Genomic DNA, 23,727 nt, shown 5'->3' on the forward strand with positions numbered 1-23,727 from the left:
GGGCCACATGTAGCTAAGATAGCGTCTGGTGATCAACCAGAAGGCATTGCCATGGGTTGTGACGAAAAATCGGACCACCTCTAGGTTAGGATCAAAACCCTTCCGCCCTCTTGGACAGTTTGTGTCTCCCATTACTGCCTGTAGGATGGGTGTACACGTGAACTTTCCCCACCCTGCTGACCTTTATCCTAATTGGCTCCTGTACATTATATTAGCTGTGTTGTTCTCTCATTAAACGAGATCCTGCTTTGACTGGTTTCCCTGACGCCTCTGAAGGCAAGGGAGGCCTGGGTGCGGGTGGTCAGTTGGCCCTCTCCTTTCTTGGCTGGTCCTGGTCAGGAGGGAATGAGGGCTAAAAACCCTGAAAACTATACATAATATTTCTAGGCTATGTGGCTCGCTTTGGTGAAGAGGGGTTCTAGTTTCTACAACCTGCCTTAGGGAAGAGGAATTCTCACTTTTTATAACTGTTTCAGGGGAGAAGAGGCCTCAGGTGATAGGAGAGCAGGAGGAGACTGGAAAGACTGCTTCTAAAACTTTCAATCTCCTTTAGTTCGAAGTATTCAGTATGCCAAAGTGCTACAATTTGGAGAACTGTTTTCTGAGCCCCAACAATGTCAAAGAACCTTGGTCCATGAGCCCAAAACCTCCTCTGAAGATGCCTGTTATATCTTCTAGAAGCAGACAGCTGATCAAATAGAATACATTGTGCATTAGGTGGGAGAATATGAACAGGGCATACAACTTGTACACTTAACTTCTGCCCTGGTCTGGCCCACAGGGTGTCATGAAGAAAGAAATGTTGATTCTAAGAAACTTTGATTTGCAATTCAGAAAGATTTATAATTTAGAAAGAAGACATTAAAATTATGATTAAAAAATAGGAACACAAGTTGGACACAATGGTACATACCTGTAGTCCCAGCTACTTAGGAGGCTGAGGTAGGAGGATCATGAGTCTAGGAGTTTGAAGCCAGCCTGGGAAACACATTGAGACCACCCCCTCCATCTCATAAATAAATAAATAAATAAAAATGAAAGCCATATCTTTTTTGGGGGGGAGGGTATAGGGATTAAACCCAGGAACCCAGGGGTGCTTAACCACTGAGCCACATCCCGGCCTTTTCTATTTTTTGAGACAAGGTCACACCAAGTTGCTTAGGGCCTTCAATTTAGGGCCTCACTAAATTGCTGAGATTGACCTTGAATTCTCCTGCCTTGACTTCCTAAGATGCTGGGATGACAGGCATGCACCCCACAAAGGCATATCTTAATATATACTAGCAAATCCTTAAGTAAAAATCCCCAAATCATAAAAATTAGGAAAATTTCATTACTTCTGTAAGCTGGGCAACAGATTTTTAAAGAAATAGAGTAAAAAAGAGGAGCCAATGGGAACTTTTATAGCCAAAGATTGAGAACTGACACATTTCCACAAACCTAGTATTATCTCAACGGAAAGGAAGAACACAAGGAAAATGCTGTGCTGAGACATCCCTACAGTACAGAGCCTCAGCAGAAGTCAGAATGATTTCAACACAACTTCTTCTTCTTCTTCTTTTTTTAATTTTTAATGGTACATGGGCACAATAACTTTATTTTTATCTGGTGCTGAGGATCAAACCCAGTGCCTCACATGTGCTAGGCAAGAGCTCTACCACTGAGCCACAACCCTAGCCTCTCAACAGAACTTCTATAACCAGTATGTTGCACAAAAATTAGTTGTAATTTCACCCCACCTCTACCACTATGGTTTGAAGCTTTGTTGAGAGGGCATGATTTCCTCTGCCCATGGGTGTAGATTTGAAAAGAAACAGGATTTCTGTCAGATAAGTCTGTCATTTTTCTTTTTGGTACTGGGGATCAAACCCAGGGCCTCCTGTACCCTAAGCAAGTGTTCCACCACTAAGTTACACCCCAACCACTTCCTGTCACTTTTTTAAATCATACAATCCTTCATTAAAGTATCTGGTCACAACTAATAGTCATAACTACACACTTGGCATTAAATCTGCCAACTTGAGCTTGCTTCAGGCTCAGATCTACAGTGGAGAGATGGATGGTTCCTTTTCTGTCCTCCTAACTCTTGACTTGGAAGTTATTCTACCACTGCCTTCAAAATTGGAAGCAAGGGAAATTCTAAAGAGATAGGACAGTTACTACTTAGCTAGTTGGCTTTGTGCTCTCCAGGCCTACCTGGTGATAAGAACTGCTTTTTCTCTTGGCAGGTTCACCAGGGGTTTCTACTGAGCCTCTTGATCTTGGCAGATCCATTTCCACCCTGGCTGCTATCTTCACTCAGTCCCAAGGTACCAGGCAGTTACATGTCCAGATGTTATCTGCGGAGGTCTTGTTGGCCCTGATGACGGCTACTGGACTATGTCAAGTATGACTCCACAGCAGGGTCCATGAAATACATTCCGGTATGACTCTGCATTCAAAATAATTAGTTTGCCTTCTCTTGCTCTCTAGGTTTCTGAGGTTGGAGTCATACCCCAGCCTTCAGCACAGCTCCACTTTCTTTCTTAGGCTGGATTGGGGCACCAATTTTCTGGGCCTCTCATTTATAGACAGGTAGTTAGAGATGTCACCTCCCTCCCACTTCTGACATAATGAGAATTGGCACTCAGCACAGGTATACCTTCTACATTAGCTTCATAACAAAGAGTCCCCAAAATTTAGAAGTATAAATAACAAGTATTTATCATCTCTCAGAGCTTCTCTGGGTCAGGAATTTGGGAGTGGCTTATCCCAGCAGTTTTGGCTTACCAGAGGTTTCTTTCATGAGTTTCCAGTCAATCTGTCAACCTGACTGAGGCTGGAGATTACTTCCAACATGGTTCACTCCCATGGTTTGCAAGTTGGTGCTAGTTCATGGTGGGAGTCCTCACTTCCTTTCCTTGTAGAATTTTCCATAGGGTTGCTTCAATATTCTCATGACATGGCAGCCAGATTCTGGCAGAATGAGCAATCCAAGAGACAAAGGCAAAAGTAGCAACACCTTTATGATCTAGACTAGAAGTTACACACTGTCACCTCTGCCATTCCACGTTAGGCATAACTGTCAGCTCTGATTCAATATGGAAGAGACTATATTCAAGGGCACAAACACCATGAAGTGAGGATCATTGGAGTCTATCTTGAAGGCTGCCTACTGTAACCTGCTACACTTCAAATGACCATTAACCCCTAAAATAAACTGAACAAAATATAAATAAAGAATAGACCATACATTTAGTTTGATTTAATAAAAACTTCTTTGATAAACAAAATAAAATACAAATGTCTCCCAATCTATTTATTTATTTTGGTGGTGCTAGGAATTAAATTCAGAGTTTCGGGCTGGGGATGTGGCTCAAGCCGTAGCGCGTTCGCCTGGCATGCGTGCGGCCCGGGTTCGATCCTCAGCACCACATACAAACAAAGATATTGTGTCCGCCGAAAACTAAAAAATAAATATTAAAAAATTCTCTCTCTCTCTCTCTCTCTCTCAAAAAAAAAAATAAATAAATAAATAAAATTCAGAGTTTCAAGCATCCTAAACATGTTTTACATGCTCCCCTTGGAGGGATTCTTTTTTCAGTGCTAGGGATCAAACCAAGGACCTTCTGAACTCTAGGTAAGCCCACTCTCTTTAAGGTACATCTCTAGGCCTTTGGGGGACTTCTTGATCTTCAAAATTGTGTAAGTCAGCTGACCTTCACATGTGTTCCTTCCATTTAAATGTATCCAGGATTCTCCTTGAAGAAAAGCAGGGTCCAATCTTTTTTTTTTTAATATATTTTTTAATTGTAGTTGGACACAATATCTTTATTTTTATTTATTTATTTTTATGTGGTGCTGAGGATCGAACCCACGGCCTCAAGCATACAAGGCAAGCGCTCTACCACTGAGCTACAACTCCAGCCCACAGGGTCCAATCTTAAGGGTTCCTTTTGGTTTTGGGATCTGATACTATATAATAATCAGCAAAATAAAGTTTTGAAAATATCTTTGAGGAATTGACACTTACAGTGGAATTTACAATTCAACAAAATTCTAAAGTGAAACATTATAAGAATCATCTGTTTTATTTATTTTACAGTAATGATTTAAATCAAATACATTTGGGCACAATAGAGACTTGACATGAAAAGTAGTTGTATCAGAATGGGCATCAGAAAAATAGTAACTCATCTTACACCATAATAACTAGAAAATATTTTTCTGTCTGATCACTTAAGTGTTATAAATCCTGAGAATGTTATTCACTGAACAAATTAGGTCCTACTTTATAACTATAACTTGCTTGGAAATAATCCTTTTAAAAATGCTTTGAGGTACAAATCATTTATGTATTAAACATGAGTCTCATACATTTTACAAAGAGTTTAAACAAATCTATCAAATAATTACAGTTCAGTAATTACAACAGCTATTAGTCAGGTTCAAGGACACACTGTTCCACAATTTCCCGTAAGTTGGGGTTCTCCATCGCAGCTGCCACTCGCTCTTTGTCATTTATCTGCTTGTTGACTGCAAAACGCACAAACAAAAGTTAGTAGAACTATGTCAATACAGAGGACCATATAGTATTTTTATTAGCCTACTAAAACAAAGAATTTAACTCCTTGAGAATTTAAAGCTGTTTTTGACGACTTAAATGCAATTTCCAAGGACTAGAAGGCAGACTTAAAAATATTACTCATAACCCTACTACAACTATTTTAAATTTCTTTATTTCCAATTGTTGGCCATTTCTATACAGTTATATTTAGAGTAAACACAATTTTGGAAATGGCTGTTTTTTCCCCTTAAGCCTATTTTCTAAACTACAGGATACTTAAATATAATAAACAACTTTAAGCATAAAGTTTTCTGCATGTTGCCTGATCTAGAATAAAATATAAATCCAATTAAGATCTTTTAAAAAACTTAAAATTATTGCCTTTTCTTTTTTCTTCTTTTTACAAAAAAATTAAAGTGTGATTGTAAGAACAAAGGGTATAAGTATTGCTATGGTTTGATGTATATTACTGATTTTTTTCCAAAATTATTTACCTATTTACATTTTCAAAAACAATACATTAGCTATAATTTTGCCAATAGCTGGTTTTAGTAATAAAAACAAATACACCTAAATGCACATATAAAACAAGAAGTAAAAGATAGCTCCATATTATCACTGTAATTTGCATTTCCTTGATTAAGAGTGATAGAACATTTTCCATGTTTACTGATGAGTTCTTCTTGTGTGAATTTTCTGATAATATTTCTTTCTATTAATCTACTGGGTCTTTTTTTTTTAAAATCAGCTTGCATGGATCTTCACATAATAAAGCTATTGGCTCATTTTGTTGTCTACAATTTACTAATAGTGATCTTTTTTATATATTTATTTTTAATTATTTATTTATTTTTATGTGGTGCTGAGGATTGAACCAAGGTTCTTGCCCGTGCTAGGCAAGCGCTCTACCACTGAGCCACAACCCCAGCCCCCACTAATAGTGATTTTAATAGAAGAGTTCAAAAGAAAGATATACATATTCCTAATGAGAATTGATTTTTCTGGGTTTTCTCATGTAGAGAACATACTCACAGTCAGGCATGGTGACACATACCTGTAACCGCAGCTACTCAAGAGGCTAAGGCAGGAGGATCATAAATTTAAGATCAGCCTGGGAAACTTAGCAAGTCCTTGTCTCAAAAATAATTTTTTTTTAAAGTGCTGGGGAAGTAGCTCAATGGTACAGTGCTTGCCTAGACTTGTGAAACTCTAGATTCAATCCCTAGTACTGATACATGCATGCACACACACATATACGCACAAGCGTGCACGCACACACACTCCTGTGTCAACAAATACAACTTATTCTATTTCTTCTATGAAAATGTAGGCTCTACATGGGCAGGTACATATCTCAACAGTTTAACTTTGTGGATACATAGAAAGCATTTGGTAAACAATTAAAAATGAAAAACCAAAATTGTAAAACTCAATATTATTATTCTTATAAAATTCTATAGTTTAGGGCTGGGGCTATAGCTCAGTTGGTAGAGTGCTTGCCTCACATTTACAAGGCCATGGATTCAATCCCTAGCAACACACACACACACACACACACACACACACACACACACACAAAGTCCTATAGTTTAGAGGACTTTCAAAAGGATAACCCAAGGCTGAGCATGGTGGTGCACACCTGTAATCACAAAGACTCGGGAGGCTGAGGCAGGAGAATCCCAAATTTGAGGCCAGGCTCAGCAACTTGGCAAGGCCTTAAGCAACTTAGTGAGACCCTATCTCAAAATTTAAAAAATAAGAAGGGCTGGGGATGTAGCTCAGTGGTAGAGCACCCCTGAGTTCAATCCCCAGTACAAAAAAAAAAGCCAGGGAAGGAGAGGAGGGAAAGGGGAAATGCTGGGGAATGATATTGGCCAAATTATATTGTTGTATTATGTGCATGTACAAATATATAACAACAGATTTCATCAATATGCACAACTATAATGGACCAATTAAAAAATGAGGAAAAAAAGGATAAAGTGAGTGGATTAAGGGTACTTAAACTCTTTTAAAGTTTACTTTATTACTTTATTATTTAATTTTTTGAGATGGGGTCTTGCTCAGGATGGCTTCAAACTCCAGGGCTCAAGTGATCCTACTGAGTAGCTGGGACAACAGGCACGTACCATGGCACATGGTTTATTTACCTATTTATTTTTTTGGTGGCAAGATCAAATCCAGGATCTCGAGCATGCCAGGCAAGTGCTCTACCATTAAACTACATCTCCAGCTTACTATTTTTTAAATTAGAGGTAGAAGCCCTCAGTTTATAGGGTTTGGATAAACTCAGCCCATGAGGAGAATGATGATCTATAAGTCCGGAATTTTGAAAATAGGACATGACCTTATAGTTTTCATAACAGTACTCAAAATGTTTCCTTAACAGACTGTTGCTGTGAAAGTAGGAGGTTTTCTTCTCTGCATCTCTTTTCTTTGTACTTTTATTTTTCCTCTGATAAATCTCTCCCAGCCTTGTGGAGTCACTGTTTTTTTCTACCTACCTACCTACCTTACTATTGCTCTTTTTTTTTTAAACAATCTTTTTTTTTTTTTTAAAATGTTAATTGTAGTTGACACAATACCTTCATTTTATTTATATGTGGTGCTGAGGATCAAACCCAGGGCCTCGCATGTGCTGGTGAGCACTCTATCACTGAGCCACAATCCCAGCCCCACTATTGCTTTCTATATTGCTATCTCTTCTTCTCATGTCTTTTGCCTTTCCAATTAATTTAATGATGAAAGCTTAGTATAGCCATACATTATATATATATATATATATATATATATATATATATATATTTCTCATTATTGTGCTCTATCATTTGTACAAAATTCTGTTTTTATGTATTTATTTTTAATTAATTAATTTATTTTTTATATCTTTGTGGTACTGGGGATGGAACCCAGGACCTTGTATACACTATATAAATGCTCCACCACTGAGCTGCATTCCTACACATTTTAAAATTTTATTTTGAAACAGGGTCTTGCTAAGTTGCCCAGGCTGGCCTCAAACTTGAAATATTCATGCCTTACCCTCTGGGATTATAGGCATATATAATAGTTGAGATTATAGGCATGTATCCCTGAACCTGGCTCAGAATTCTGTTTTTAATTTAACATACAGATACCACCAGTGAAACTCCACATCATGTACAACCACAAGAATGAGATAGATCCTAATTAGAATAAGTTATACTCCATGTTTGTATAATATGTCAAGATACATTCTGCATTTTTTATTTATACTAAAAAGAATAAATAAAAAAAATTTGGTACACGGACCAATTGGAACTCTTTTGCATTTCCCAAATCCTGCCTCTGTGATTTAAAAAAAAAAAAATTTTAGTTGTAATTGGACACAATATCTTTATTTTATTTATTTATTTTTATGTGGTGCTGAGGATCAAACCCAGCACCTCACACGTGCTAGGCAAGCGCTCTACCACTGAGCCACAACCCCACTCCCCACCTCTGTGATTTTTAAGCAGTTATTTGTTGATTTCTCATTGTAGGCTAGAGATTCTAAACATAAAAAAGATTCTCCACTCTTATTCTAACACAGTAACTCAAAGAGACAGCACCTATTCCAATTCCCTAATGCTTTTATCACAAGACCTCCAATTTGAAGTACACAACTCTCTACCTGCCATCAAAGAACAGAATTATGTCCTTGAGCTCAAAAGTCAAGGTCCCTAGAGCTGGATACCATTTACAGAAGTTCAGTCTCTGGCCCAAGCCAATTAATATCCACGGACTACAGTTCATCCAGAGTCCTGGTTGAAAAAAACACCACTTTCAAATGCCTGTATTTTACAGTCTGTGAATAAGGACCAAATAACTGACAGTATACTGTAAGTGATCCAGTAGATATTTGGCTGGTAGAATAACCCAGTATCCAATCTAAAATACTATCTGTAGTTGTTTTTAATATTTCCAGATTCACTTACTATCTTCTTCTGTTGAGTGAGTTCCTTCAGAAATGTAGATTTCCAACTAGGAAGAAAAAATAATAGAAACAAAGCATTAGAGCATTCTAAGATGACAGAGTGAGGCAGAATGTGCAGTGGACTCAAGAATCTACATGTTTGGAATTTGGGATGAAAGCCTAAATCCTGTTTCAGACATTAAAGACTTAGGCTCAAATCACTCACATTCTTTTCTAAAACAAAGACTGAAATTAATAATATTTTGTTCAACTGAGGAGATCCTGCAGGGGGCATTTTCATGATTTTTTTTATTATTCTTTTTTTTTTCTTTTAGAGAGAGAGGAGAGAAAGAGAATTTTAATATTTATTTTTCAGTTCTCGGCGGACACAACATCTTTCTTTGTATGTGGTGCTGAGGATCGAACCCGGGCCGCACGCATGCCAGGCGAGCGCGCTACTGCTTGAGCCACATCCCCAGCCCTTCATGATTTTTTTAATGAATACACATAAACACAATTTTATACAAATGAAATCTCATATGTGTTGTTTTATTCAGGAATATCTTTCCCCTGTACTCTACTTCTTTCCAAATAAATATCTAAACCACCTCCTGCGCCACTCCCAGGGAAAGCCACATTAACAATTTCATGTAGTTTCTTAGATATTTTTCTCTATACTCATGTAGACTTATATACATCTCTCTCTCTCTCTCTCTCTCTCTCTCTCTCTCTCTCACACACACACACACACACACACACACACACACAGTTGGAAGTTTCTTTTCATTATTTGTTTTAGAAAAATGGGATCACAATATATACAATTTTAGCATCTTCCTTTTCTTATCCTCTATTATTTTGCTGCACTTTTTCTCAAGTATAATATTGGTTAAGCTATTCCTCCTGGCCCTGCTGCACCCCTACAAATTAGTTAGCCTCTAAGCCCTAGAGCTTTTGAGACAACCTACAAAATCACTGCAAATCTTGTGGTTAAGAAAGCATGCTCTCGCGGTTGGCCTTGTGGCTTAGCACTTGCTTGACATATGTGAGGCACTGGGTTCAATTCTCAGCACCACATAAAAATAAATAAATAAATAAGATAAAGGTATTATGCTCATCTACAACTAAAAAATTAAAAAAGAAAAGAAAGCATGCTTTCCACAGAACACTGAAACATGAACTAATTCTTACTTATTCACTACTGAGATAAATACTTTTCATGAAAAATATTATAATCTATTATAGCTAAAGGGACCTTAGAGATCATTTCATATAATCTCTCTTAAAAGACAAAGTACCATACACAATTTCCTAGTGGCATAACATTGTTATCTAGACCACAAGCCATGGGTATAGGATAACTCCACTTTCATTTACTTTGGTTAAAAATTATGTGCAACTCAGACTGAATGATGAAACAAGACCCAGTTATACACTGCCTTCAAGAAACAAACCTCATAGGCAAAGACATCCACATGCTTAAAGTGAAGGATGCAATGGTATTACATACAAATGAAACCCAAAAGCAAATAGGAGTAGCTCTTCTTATATCTAACAAAGTAAATTTCAAGCCAAAATCAGAGACAAAGAAGGACACTATATATTAGAAAACAGAATAATCCAACAAGAAAATATAATGATATTAAATATTTATTCCCCAACCACTGGTGCACGTAACTATATAAAACAAACACTATTTGACATAAAGTCTCGGGCCCCAATATAATAATACTGGGTGATTTCAATACACTGACAGGTCATCCAGACATAAAAATCAACACAGATACTACAGAGTTAATTCATACTATCAATCAAATGGACTTAATTGACATTTACAGGATATTTCCTTCAACAACAGCTGAATATAATTTCTTTTAGCTTCTTATGAACATTCTCTGAAAACAATTGCATTTAGGCCATAAAAAAATCTGAGCAGGGCTGGGGATATAATTCAATCGGTAGAGTGCTTGCCTCACATGCACAAGGCCCGGGGTTCAATACCCAGTACCATACACACACATAAAAAAAAGAGACATGACAATAATAAATGTTGGTGAGAATGCAGAGAAATTGGAACTACTGGTAAAAATGTAAAATGGTATGGTCATAGAGTTATTGACCCAGCAATTCTATTCCTAGGTGGAAAAGACAAAAACATGCCCATACAAAAACATGTACACAAATGTTCAGAGTAGCATTTTTCATTAAAAACAAAACAGACAAAGGTAGAAACAAGCAAATGTCCAATAGATGACGAAGAGGTAAATAAGATGTGGCATATTCATACAATGGAATATTATAAGGCAAGGAAACACTGATACACGCTAAAACATGAAAGAACCTTGAAAGCATGCCAAGACAAAGAAGTCAGACACAAAAGCTACACTGTATAATATCATTTAAATGAAGTATGTAAAATAGACAAATTTATAGAGACAGAATATAGATAGGTGATTGCCCAGAGACGGAGGAGGGTTCAGAATAAAAGGGAAATGACTGCTAATGGGGATAGGGTTTCTTTTGGGAGTGATGAAAACATACTAAAATTGATTAGAGTGAGGGCTGCACAATTCTATGAATATACTAAAACCCAATGAATGGTATACTCTAAATATGTGAATTATATAATATGTATGAATTATATCTGGAACAGAGCAGTTATAAAATACAACAACATGGGCTGCAGATGTGGCTTAGTTGTGGAGCACATGTCTAGCATGTGTGAGTCCCTGGGTTCAAGACAAGAATGAAACATTTTTCTTACCTTGTGCTTAAATGGCAAACACCGCTGAAGTTTTACTCTTAAGCATAGCCCTGTGGAAGAGGAAAAAGAAATCCTCTAATTATTTCTTCATCTCTTCTTGATTCTTTAAAAAAACCATATAGCTGTGTTATGTGTTCTCATATAATATAGGAACTGAAAAAGTGCTTTGCTAAATCCAGCACAGAAGGTAGTAAGGTGCCCTAGCTTGGCACCATTCTAGGAAAATTAATACACAATTTTATGTATTCCTCGTGATAATCCAGTAAACTAGGCATTACTAACCCCATTCTACAAATTATGAAACCAGTCTCAATGTAAGTTGCCCAAGCTGTCACATTGGGAAGCGAACCCAGGACCACTACAAAATTCATGCCTTTTCTATTATATCAATTAGCCTTCTAGCAAAGGTCAATTAATTCACTAAACTTTATTGAATGTTCACAACAAGCTAGGCAATGCAAAAATTTAAAAACAAGTAAAAGGAGCTGGGTATATGGCTCATTGGTAGAGCCCTTACCTAGCACACTGGAAGCCTTGGATTCAATCCCCAGCCACATTAAAAAAATGAATAAATAAAAAATTATAAAACCAAGTAAGAGTCATTTAAAAAGGGCCAAATGAAACTTCTTTAAGTGGGAATTCTTTTTTTTTTTTCTTATGGTGCTAGGGATTGAACCCATGGCCTTGTGTATGCAAGACAAGCACTCTATGAACTGAGTTATATCCCCAGCCCTTGAAGTGGGAATTCTTTATGCTTGTAAACTATAAATAATTACTATCCTAAAACAACCTCCACTGAAGTTCAGTTTGTCACCATAGCTAAGCCTCAGTTTCATAATTTCTTTTTCTAGTTGAGGATTGCAAGTTCAAGGACAGCCTCTGCAACTTAGCAAGACACTGTCTCAAGGTAAAATTTAAAAATAGAAGGGTTGGTGATAACAGCTCAGTGATAGAGCACTCTTGGGTTCAATTCTAGTATGACATAAATAAATAAATAAGAAAGAGAATGAAAGAAAAGTAATTAAAACTGGACTTGGAACAGATCCTCAGTGCCAATGTCCAACTTCTCCTGCATCTCCAAGTTAAAAATAAATAAATAAATATTTATTTATTATTGGTGCATTATAATTATACATAATAGTGGGATTTACTATGCCATATTTATAGATGCACATAACATAATCAATCTCAAATCAATTTTTGACTAAATCCATACTCTTAGACAACAGAAGATAAATCAGACTGCTCTTATTATGAAGAGAAAGTGCTTCAATAATAAGTCACGAAAAAATAAGAGTCAAATAGATTCCTTTCCTTAATTTTATAGCCTTCTATTTGGAGCAGTTTATTTCCTGTCCCAACTAATGATAAAGGATTTTTATGCTATAAAAGAATTTATTAGTATTTTGGCTTATTAAAAATAAATATTAATAATAAAACCCCAAACCATCCTAACATAGCAAAGTATAATTGTCCAACTACCTATCTTTGGGAGGCTGTGAAATGAATGAATTAATTTTTTTAAATTTATTTTTTAGTTGTTGATGGACACAATACCTTTATTTTATTTGTTTATTTATATATGGTGCTGAGAATCAAACCCTGGGCCTCACACATGAGAGGCAAGCACTCTCCCACTCAGCCACAACCCTATTCCCTATTTTTTATATTATAAGTACCATTAAGTTTCCAACAGAATCTTTTGAAAGATTCCAGAATAGGGAAAAAGATTAGATAAGATATAATCAGACTGTGCCCAGCTTAGAGCCTCAAATTCAGTAACTCTAGGGGCTGAGGGTGTATCTTAGCGGTAGAGTGCTTACCTAGCATACTGAGGTCCTACAGTTGGTCTCTGGCATCAGGAAAACAAACAAGCAATAGTTCTTAATAAATATTAGAGGACTCTAAAGAAAAGATATCATTTCCTTAACACAGTCTACCTTTAGAGGATCTGCCTTAAAGCATATGCAGAAGTGTTCTATTCTCCTGGCCCCCATATTGTTTCCTTAATTTATTTGTGTACCATATGAGCATCCATATGTGATCTCATTGCTGTGGGAAATGCTTCACCCATAAAATAAATTAATAACTATTTTACAATTCACAAAACACTTTTTGTTTTGTTTTGAGGTGCTAGGGATTGAAACCAGGGCCTTGCACATGCTAGGCAAGTGCTTTACCGCTGAGCTTCTACCCCAGCACCCACAAAGCACTCCCTTGAGCATCATTATCCTCAAAAAAGGCACTACATCATAATTGAGATACTCTGGGTTGAAAAGTGGCTCCACTATACATTAGCCGTGTCCCTGGGCAAGTTACTCAATCTCTCTGAGCTTGTTTCTTCATCTGTAAAACAGGTATTATATTAGTATCCCAATGTATAGAGCTGCTATTGGGAATAAACTGTTAAGCAACAAGCTTAAAACAGTACCCAGCACACAAGTGTACAATAAACATTAGCTTTACTGTTCTATCATTTGCATTGTACAGCAATTTGTTCAACATCTGATGGCTAACAAGTAGCAGAGGTATAAGTTGAACCCACAACTTCAGACTCCAAATCCTATGCCCTTCTGATAGGATCACTGCTGCCTACAGTCATTCTTTCTAGATGTCAACATAAATGATCATCAACTGGTTTTCTGCCTACTCACTTGATCTCTTTGAGTCTTCTTGTCTATGAAATCATTCACCACGGTAACTTTTGAGTAGGTGACAATCTAAGCTAGAACTTTTATCACTCTGGTACCTTTTCTACTGGGACTATCTGCTCATAAGAAATGTCCCTCAACACAGAAATAGGACTTTCTTCACTGAGTTTTCCAACTGTGTTGACTGGAATACCTACTACATTGCCTTCTAAAAAGCCAAGAATCTTAAATGAAACACATATCAAAAGGGCCAAGAAAATTGACAAAAAACTTTGCTCAGTATATATAAACATTTGCAATATCAACCATTATGTCATCTTAGCATCCTCACATAGGCGTTACTTTTATTTCATTCACTCTCTATTTGTTCCATAAATAAATTTTTCTATAATTGAACTCATGATGCAAATTGAACTTGTCATTTAAATCTTCTCATACACTTTTCTCTCTCATTTATTTATTTATTTTTGGTACTTTAGGAGTGAACCCAAAGGCACTCTACCACTGTATTACATCCTCAGTACTTTATTTATTTATTTTTTTGTAATTTCAAGAAGGTCTCATTATACTCCTGTGTCAGCTTTCCAAGTAGGTGGGATTATAGGGGTGGACCATGGTGCCCAGTCTATATTTCTCATACAGATACTTTGATTCCTTGCTTATATTTATGTTCAATAGCAATATGAAAGCACATTACATTGCTGCCATTTCCCTATTAATAGATGTTATAGTTTCTTCCAGATTTCACTATTTTAAATTTATTATAAATATTTTATATATGATAATATTTTCTTCTATGGAATTATTTCTTTAATTCCTGGGGTGGAGTTTTATTTATTTATTTATCTATTTATTTTTATGTGGTGCTGAGAATCACACCCAGTGCCTCACAAATGCAAGACAAGCATGAGTATAAGCTTTTTGATAAGTATTTATGATATAAGCCAAAGGCTTAAATGTATTTAGACTAACTGACCCAATGATTCCACTTATAGAAATTTATCCTGAGATAATAATCAGATTTATAAAAATATTTATGTATACAGTTGCTCATCACAGTACTATTTATAATTGTGAAAGTCTAGAAGCAATCCAAATAGTTGTAATAATTATATAGATATGATTATCATGTAACCTATATGACTATGTAATTAAAGACTAATACTATGAAAACATTTTCTGAGGGGGGTGTGTAGCTCAGTGGTGGAGCACTTACCTAGCATGCATAAGGCACCAAAAAAAAAAATAATAATATATTTCATGCTGTTATTTCTTAACCCTTACAAATCTAAATATCTTTACTGTCCCTGTTTCCCAGATAAGAAAGAAGCTAAGAAAAGTTAAGTAACTTGCCCAAGGCTACAAAATGGGAGAACTGACAGAGCTGGGATTTTAACCCAAAGCACATATTCTTTTAGGACAACTGATTTTATTTTCTTCTTTATACTTTTGTTGTGAAGTTTCACAATGATTGACAATAAACATACCACTTTATAATTCAGATAAATGTTACTTCAAAAAAATGAATTTGTGGGGCTGGGTTTGTGGCTCAGCAGTAGATCACTTGCCTAGCATGGCAAGGCCCTGGTTTCGATCCTCAGTGTCACATAAAAATAAATAAACTAAAAAAAATAATTAATAACTATAAAACTAATTACTAATAACTATAAATAACTAAAACAAATTTTAAAAATGAATTTGCTATTTTAAAGACTTTCATCTGTCAAAATATTTTAAGATACCCCCTCTTCCTCAGGATGGTAGCAGTATATCCAATATCTGTTGGTTCAGAAATTCTCTATTGACAAAAAATAACTATGCATTCAATAATACTCTTCCTAGCATTAAATTTTTTTTAAATATTTATTTATTTATTTTTTAGGTGTAGATGGACACAACCCAATGCCTTTGTGCTGAGGATTGAACCCAGGTCCCGCCTGTGCTAGGCAAGCGCTCTACTAGCGAGAAAGGGACTAAATCACAATGGTGCGAACAATAACAAACTACTCACCTTTTCAATTTTTATAAACTTGTTTGCTTTCAACAGATGATCTATTCCCATGGTTCAGAAAATTTAAACATAAGACAATATAAAGTCTCTATCTCATCCTGTCCCCCATCTGTCCAGTTCCGACCACCACTATTACCCACTTATACCCATCATAGCTATTCATTTTTTATGGAGGCTTTCTATACATACAAATACAAATTATTTTTTTCCTTTTTTTGGTGAATGTATAGTACTAATGGGGCTTTATTTCAGGGTGCTTTACCACTGAGCTACATCCCCAGCCCTTTAATTTTTTATTTTGAGACAGGGTCTGGTTAAGTTGTCCAGACTGGACTTGAATTTGCAATTCTCCTGTCAGAGCTTTCCAAGTCACTGGGATTACAGGCTTGTATCACCACATATGGCTATTTGGCTATTTTTGCCCTTTTTTCTGTAAACAGTAGCAATACTATGCTTATTTTTATTTCTTAACAGTATGTCATAAGGGTAGGTACTGATTATTAATGAGTTTCTTCATTCTTTTTTATAACTGCAATCAATCCTCTACTGAGGAACATTTAGTTTGAAATAAATTTCCTTTATATTCTTTATAATAAGTACAAATTCAAAGAAACCAAATGGAATATTCCTTTATATTACCTTTAAATTCTTTATAACAACATATATATTCAAAGCACTGCTAATTAATCCAAAATATTGAGACTGCAGCCTCAAGTGAAAAAAATACCCTGCTTCAAAAAATACCCTTCCAGAAGCAGGCACACTGATATATGCCTGTAGTCCCAGCTAGGCTGAGGCAGTAAAATTGCAAGTGTAAGGCCAGCCTCAGTAATAGCAAGACTGTCTCAAAACAAAAGGTCTTGGGATATAGCTCAGTGGTAGAGCAGCCTCCAGTTAAATCCCCAATAACTACAAAACCAAAACAAAAAACCTTTCTGAGGGTTCAGAAAATAGCTCAGTGGAAGAGTGTTTCTAGAGTATATGAAAGACCAGGGTTCAATGTCAAACACCACCAAAACAAACTAACAAAAACATAACCTTTCTAACACTTTCATGCTCATACTATTGGAAGGCAACAGAGAAGCTGAACAGAGAAGATGGTGATGGCATCACCAGGGCTAGTCTGACAGCAGCCATTCAATGTCCACAACTAGAATATCTATCCTATACCCGCCCTCTGTCAACTGTGACCATGCATACCTAAGAGAAATACTGAGAGATAACTAGAGAAAGAGATTTGGAGTCAGGAGACTTGGGGTTAAGTCTCACCTTCACCATTTCTTGTCTATTGGATTCCGAGCAAGTGATTTGAACTCTCTGAGTTTCCAATTCCTCATCTATAAAATGAAGATAATAGTATTTTAACTGTCTCAAGTGCTAATTGTGAAAATGACAGAAGAAGAATAAATGAAAATATTCTGAAAACCATAAAGTGTGATACATGATACAAATTGTTATTTTGAGTCAATGTCACATGAATAATTTAGAATTTACACATATGCACATATAATCTTACCAATAAGAGTTGCCAAAGAGCAATGAGGTACTGTTGGCGTGAACCTGATAATAACCAGATAGTCTTCTTCATTTATCTTCTGAACCTTCACGCAACTCTCTGTTACCACTTCCAGTTCTTCTAAAGTATTGGGCTTTTCTGGATCCCGGATAGTTCGAATCAAATCTAAAAAATCATCAGAGACAAGATATTACATTAAGATATGAATATTCTAAATAGGAATGATTTTGCCAATTCTAAGCACTGACTTCTTTTTAAGCAAGTATTACAGCAATTTTTAGGCTTCTGACAGATTTCTACTACTGGTTTCCTTTTGAGACAATTATTTTCTTGGATCATTAGTAAACCACATTGAGTTTCTTGGAAGCAACATTGCAGATAGAATATAATAAGAATGGGAAATGTGTTATGGGAGCTCAAGAGGAATTACTGGGTTGGAAGAATATTGTTTTAGGCTTTATAGAAGTGCAATTTGAAATCAAGCCTATAGAAATAGGTAATATGTCAAGTTTCATTTACTTAGAATCCAGCATAAGTGAAGATTAGAATATAAGGGTTGGGCCAGACTACCAAGGGTCTTTTATAACTGGCTACAGGCATCAGGCAGTCCTTAAGATGGGAACAAGGAAGGGACATGAATAGCACTGTGTTGTCAGCTGGTGATTCATCCATCAGCTACCAGACTCAGAATTAAAGAATAGAGCTAGTGATATTAACTGAAAAAGCTGGCCCTAAAATCAGCACATGATGGTACCAGAGGAAGGGACAGATGAAGAAGTAATTTCAGAGACAGAATCAACAGCATTTGTCACCCCTTTGAATGCAGAAGACAAGGAAATAGACTCAGATTTTAGGTCCAAGTGTCGAAGAGAGCACCAATAGAATAAAAATAAACAAAACAAGGAAGAAATTTGGGTGGGGTCTGGGACAATTGATACATAGTGATTTTGAGGTGTGTCAAGGGGCAAGCCAATGGAATTTTCCAGCAAATGTTGAACTGTGCCATAGGGTTTAAAAGGATACCAAACTAGACTGGTTGTTGAACCCATGGGATTCACAAAGACTGAGTAGAACTTTGCCCTTGAAACAAAAACTAATGTCTGAGGGATTCTGATTTAATTGGTTAGGGTACAGTCTTAGAACTGAGAGTTTAAAAAATTTCTCAGGTTATCTTACGTGTAGCTCAGTTTGAGAATCATTTGTATAAAGGGAAAGAAATCTAGGGATGGGATCCTTGGGAACATTTAAGGATTAGAATGAGAAAGAAAAGCTAGAAGAAACATCAAATGCTGAATTAAGCTGACAAGAGCTAAAACAGATCTTTGATTTGTCACCGAGGAAGTCAACTACAAGAAAGCAGTTTCAAAAGGTGTGGTGGCACATGCCTGTAATCTCAGCAATTCAGGAGGCTGATGCAGGAAGATCAGAAGTTCAAGGCCAGCCTCAGCAACTTAGTGAGTCCCTGTCTCAAATATTAAAAATACAGAGGCTGGGGCTGTAGCTCAGTGACAGAGCACTTGCTTCACATGTGTGAGGCACTGGATTCAATCCTCAGCACCACATAAAAATAAATAATACCATAAAGGCATGCTGTCCATCTACAACTACAAAAATTAATTAATTAATTAATTAATTAAAAGGGCTGAAGATATAGTTCAGTGGTAAAGTGCCCCTGGGTTCAATCCTCAGTACCATTAAAAAATAATAATAATACCAGTTTCAGCAGAAAAGGGCCAAAGCCAGCTTGCAAAAGAAGTAAGTAGGAACTGAAAATGTGTTCCTAGGGCCTTGGCAGTGGGGATAAAAGGGCAGAGAAAGACCAGTTCTAGCTTTACAAGAAAGCTAGAACAAAGACAAGGATAGAAGAAATCTGAGTAAGTTATATAACCCAAAGGGAAGGATCAAACACAATAAGAGAGGTTTGAAAATATAAAGGGGTAGGGGGATACTGGTAAATTTAAGCAGAAGGGAATGGGACTAAGAATGTGGGAGCCTGGCCCGGTGTGGTAGTGCAGGCCTGTAATCCCAGCAGCTCGGGAGGCTGAGGCAGGAGGATAGTGAGTTCAAAGCCAGCCTCAGCAAAAGCAAGGTGCTAAGCAACTCAGTGAGACCCTGTCTCTAAATAAAATGCAAAATAGGGCTAGGGATGTGTCAAGTGCCCCAGTACCCGGTACCCCCCACCCCCAAAATGTGGGAGCCTTGGTTGGTCATGGAGTGGACAAGATTCCCTTCTCACTGAGGCTACATGCAGAAAATGATAAAAAAGAAACAATGATATAGAAAGGATAAAAGTAGAATTTTAGGTAGGATAGGCTTGATCTTAAGCCTCAGGCTTTGTTCTATTATTTATAGCTCTCCTGTAATCAGAAATACAACTGGGAAAAATCAATCAAACTCTACCTTCTCCCCAGCTATCTCCTGGGCTTATTCTTAAAGAGAAATGGAATTTTAAAATATAGGCAGGTAAGACGATATAGCTTCTCTTACAGGAGCTGTGTTATCATGGGATTTATAGAAACAGGGTTTTTTGAAAGTGTTTTTTTTTTTTTTTTTTTACCCTCCCCGGACTTTCTCCCTGTATAGTTCATTTGCCCAAGTTGTACTATTTGGTATTTGCAGGGGGAGGGGGAGAGACATATACTGGGGATTGAACCCAGGGATGCTCTACACCTGAATTACATAATTTGTTGTTGTTGTTGTTTGTTTGTTTTTAATGTTCAGGCAGTCTCACTAAATTGCTAAGGCTGGCCTCAGATTTGCAATCCTGCCTCACCCTCCTGAATAGCTGGGATTACAGATTTGTACCACTGTGCCTGGCTTATACTATGTTCTTTATATGCCTCTAAACCCTGAAGTTAAATCTCACTCCTTATTTAACTTCTCTAGCTTTCTAGTGGTTTCAGAAGTTTTGGATTGGTTTCTTTTAAAAGAAATCAATGTTGCTCTCCTCACATTCCTTGTGTCTTTTCCACGGCTCTGCACTGATACTGAGTCTTCATTTATATTTAAAAGCTTCAGTATCCAATTCCAACCTATCTAAAACATTCAGCCACACCTCCACCTGTAACCTCAAAACCTGCCCTTTAGCTCCATCTATCTCCTTTTCCCTAGCTATGTTATCTTCCAATCTCCATACTTTTGCTCCAGTCTCCTAGGTTTAGAATGCCCTCTTGACCCACTACATATTCAGGTCCCAACTATTCTTGCTCAACTCAAGTGGCTCCTTCTTTTAAATTCTTTTCAGATTCCCTCAGAGACTCTCATCTTCCCATGAACTTCTATATCTCTTTTTGAAGTCCATGTCTTCTACTACATACTATATTTTTGCATATATAGGTTTCTCTTAAGTTTCAGGACTAGAATCATCTGTCTTCCAAAGTTGTGTCTCCAGGGCCCTGCAGTTCCTAAAAGCTATAGATAAAGGTTTGGCAGGCCAGGAATGTGTTCATCTGCTTTGTGGAGATCAGTACACCCATAATTACCATTTGGCTGGGGTTAAGTATTCCAGCCTCTACCAAGAGAAAAGTAAACCAGACTAACTCCAAAGGTCTTTCCCATCCCTCACTTTCTTCTACTGGCTTATATCCTTGCCCCAGTTACGTTTATATTGTTATAGTTAGATCTCTTCTTATATGGAGTTTTTTTTTTTGGTTTTCAAAAATAATACTACATAAGGAGAGAGAGGGAGAGGGGATAGAGAGGGAGGGAGAGAGGGGGAGGAGGGAATAGCAATTGTGAAGTGAAAAGTGCAAAAGTGCACCTTTGGAATAAGAAGACATGGGCTTTAATTTTTGCTTAGGTCCTTACTGACAGTGTGACCTCCAAGTAGTTGTTTAACCACTCAAAGCCTTTGTTTCTTTATCTGTATATTGAAGACAGTCCCAAGAGGGGACTATTAAATATATACAGTGGAGAACACACATATGTGTGTATATATGTATGCATACATATAAAACACAGTTTGACTGTGTTAATGAACTGTAAATTCCAGGCCTTGCTATAAGAAGCCTATCTTGTCGTCTTCTGGGACCTATGGGTATTGAATCTGTCATAAAAAAGAGTGGCTGTGACCTTGGGCCAGTCCCCAATCATAGCAGTGCTCACAGAAGTGGTGAGAGTGCGAGTCCAGGAGCTAGGGAAGGAAAAAAACTCAAGGGGTGTAATCAAGACAGCTCTGCTTCCTAACTAAGCACCCTTGACCTCTGCTCTGCCCACAGTTCTTGTAATTTCAGTCCACACTAGGCACTAGGGCATGGATGGCAAAGAAGAGAAATAAAACCGGTTAAGACTACCAGACTCAGCTTGCCCCAAGTTTAGGAAGAGCCCGCTGCTAGAAGGACTTCCATTCTGTGTGATTTAGGATCCCGAAGAAAACGCTTCCCATCCACTAGATCCGGCAAAAAAACAGGTGTCCACTCCCAGCCCTCAGGTGAGGCCCTGGTTCCCTTCGCCTCCCCCACCAATTCCACATACAACGCCAAAAGCTGCACTGGGTAAAATTAATTACCATAAACCTCTAGCGCTTTCTCTTCCATGATCCGGTGCCGCCGAGCAGCTCCCTGCTCAGAGAGGCCTAAGGGCCACTGGGCAGCTCCCTGCTCAGAGAGGCCTAAGGGCCACCGGGCTCCGTTCAGCGTCCAAGAAAGCAGCCTCAACACCCACTCCATTCTGACGCTCCGCCATTCCTGGCGACTGTCCTATCTGAGCCACCGTCTCTCTGCAGCAGGCCTCAGGATTTATCAACTTCCTGATCTTCAAATGGTCAAGACAAGTGCAAAGGTTTAGGGGAGCAGAGAATAGGCGGGACCGGACAGACAAGCGCGAAGGACCTAGGGAAGGGAAACGCAAGAACTACTTGCCCCTGCATGCTTTGCTCGGTTTCGGCAGGACAAGAAAACTTCCTCGCGACCCTTGAGGAGTATTGCATGCTGGGATGTAGGGGACGTTTTCTTTGGAAGACAGCGAACTGTATTCTGGGATTTGTAGTTCGTAGTGGGGGTGGAATGTAACGGTCTGTTACCCGTCACTGAGTGCCTCACTCAGCACCCGGGATACACTAAAGATGAATGTTGAAGAGGTAGGGAACAGGAGAACTTGTTTTGTAACACAGACACGCTTTAAAGTTACAGTTAAGAAGTTTCTAACACGAAGACTCTTTACAGCTATTTCTTTAAGGGAGCTGCTTCCAGCCAAACTCTTTCTTACTTCCTGATCAGGCCGGAAGTGGGTTTCCGTTGCGGCGAAGTGGGATATCTTGGGAGTCCAGTTAGGAAAGTTAACCATGGCGGTGGGAAGGGGGCAACCTTTAGGTTTTCTCGTTCCTGTGGACTCAATTCAGCACAACTCTCCGCCACGGATAATGTTTTTGCCAATAGCCTTCAAAGACGACTTGCAAGGAGAGAACCTTGTTTAATGTGCCCAACAGTGACATAATGGAAGTCGCCACCCTAAAAAGAAAATCTTAAGTCCTCTGGTGTTTATAACTGTGATGGGTATCAGTTACAAGGTTGACGATGTTGTTTTATTCATCCATCCCGTCATCCAAAGCTCAAATATTTATTAGGTACTTAATTTGTCATATGAGATATGTAGGCACCACGTCTTTACAAAGATATGGCCCCCTGCCCTTGGACAGCTCACACACCTGTGAAGGAGTGAACCCGATGTTGAGGGATTTGCAGTTAGAAACAAAACTTTTTGTCAATGTTGGTGAAAGTTTCATCTCTATTGAAAATAAAGTTAGGAGTATCTTGCAGCAGCATCATATGACAACATGTCCCATATCTTTAAATTCCGGTCTTGTTTGTCTAGTTGATTTAGACTGGATGACCAATCAGCGAATAATTTGGGTCCCAGGAACATTTTATTCAGAGTTTAACAATTTCCCTGTCATTTATTCCACCCCCTTACTCCACAGCAAATAAAAGGATAATTCTAACCTTCCAACCATACTTAGTAGTATGATGTGTCACACCGTATGTGAGGCCTCTTGACTTCTCCAAGCAGATTTCTCCAAGCAGATAAAACTTTCTTTTACTTTTCCCCCAGCATACAGTACAGCATGAACATATGGAATTGTTCATTAAATTGTAAGCACCCAATGGTCCAAGAGCTTATTTCAGTATTTCAAAAGCACAGCAAGGTGCCAGTCTCACAGTACATGCTCAGTACATATAGAACAAATTAACTGAATGTCCAAAGAGTGATAAAACTTTCCTGTAGTCTGTTCAGAGACCTCAATTAAAAAAAATTTTTTTAATTGAATCTCTGTGAGGGTACTGTGCTTGGAATGGATAGTCTAATAT

General features: G+C 37.6%; 1 protein-coding gene across 1 annotated transcript; it reads right to left on the bottom strand.

Moving 5' to 3' along the window:
- Positions 1 to 3,291: 3,291 nt before the first annotated feature.
- Ciao2a (cytosolic iron-sulfur assembly component 2A) lies at positions 3,292 to 22,283 on the bottom strand. Its single transcript, XM_026384837.2, has 5 exons — positions 21,930 to 22,283; positions 17,423 to 17,587; positions 11,245 to 11,294; positions 8,503 to 8,548; positions 3,292 to 4,515 (listed from the first exon to the last, which is right to left on the bottom strand). Exons 1-5 carry the CDS (start codon positions 22,087 to 22,089, stop codon positions 4,418 to 4,420), a joined length of 519 nt encoding a protein of 172 aa, XP_026240622.1. The 5' UTR covers positions 22,090 to 22,283; the 3' UTR covers positions 3,292 to 4,417.
- Between the last annotated feature and the right edge of the window lie 1,444 nt (positions 22,284 to 23,727).

Source organism: Urocitellus parryii, chromosome 6 (genome assembly GCF_045843805.1).
Source record: "Urocitellus parryii isolate mUroPar1 chromosome 6, mUroPar1.hap1, whole genome shotgun sequence".
NCBI classification, from domain to species: domain Eukaryota; kingdom Metazoa; phylum Chordata; class Mammalia; order Rodentia; family Sciuridae; genus Urocitellus; species Urocitellus parryii.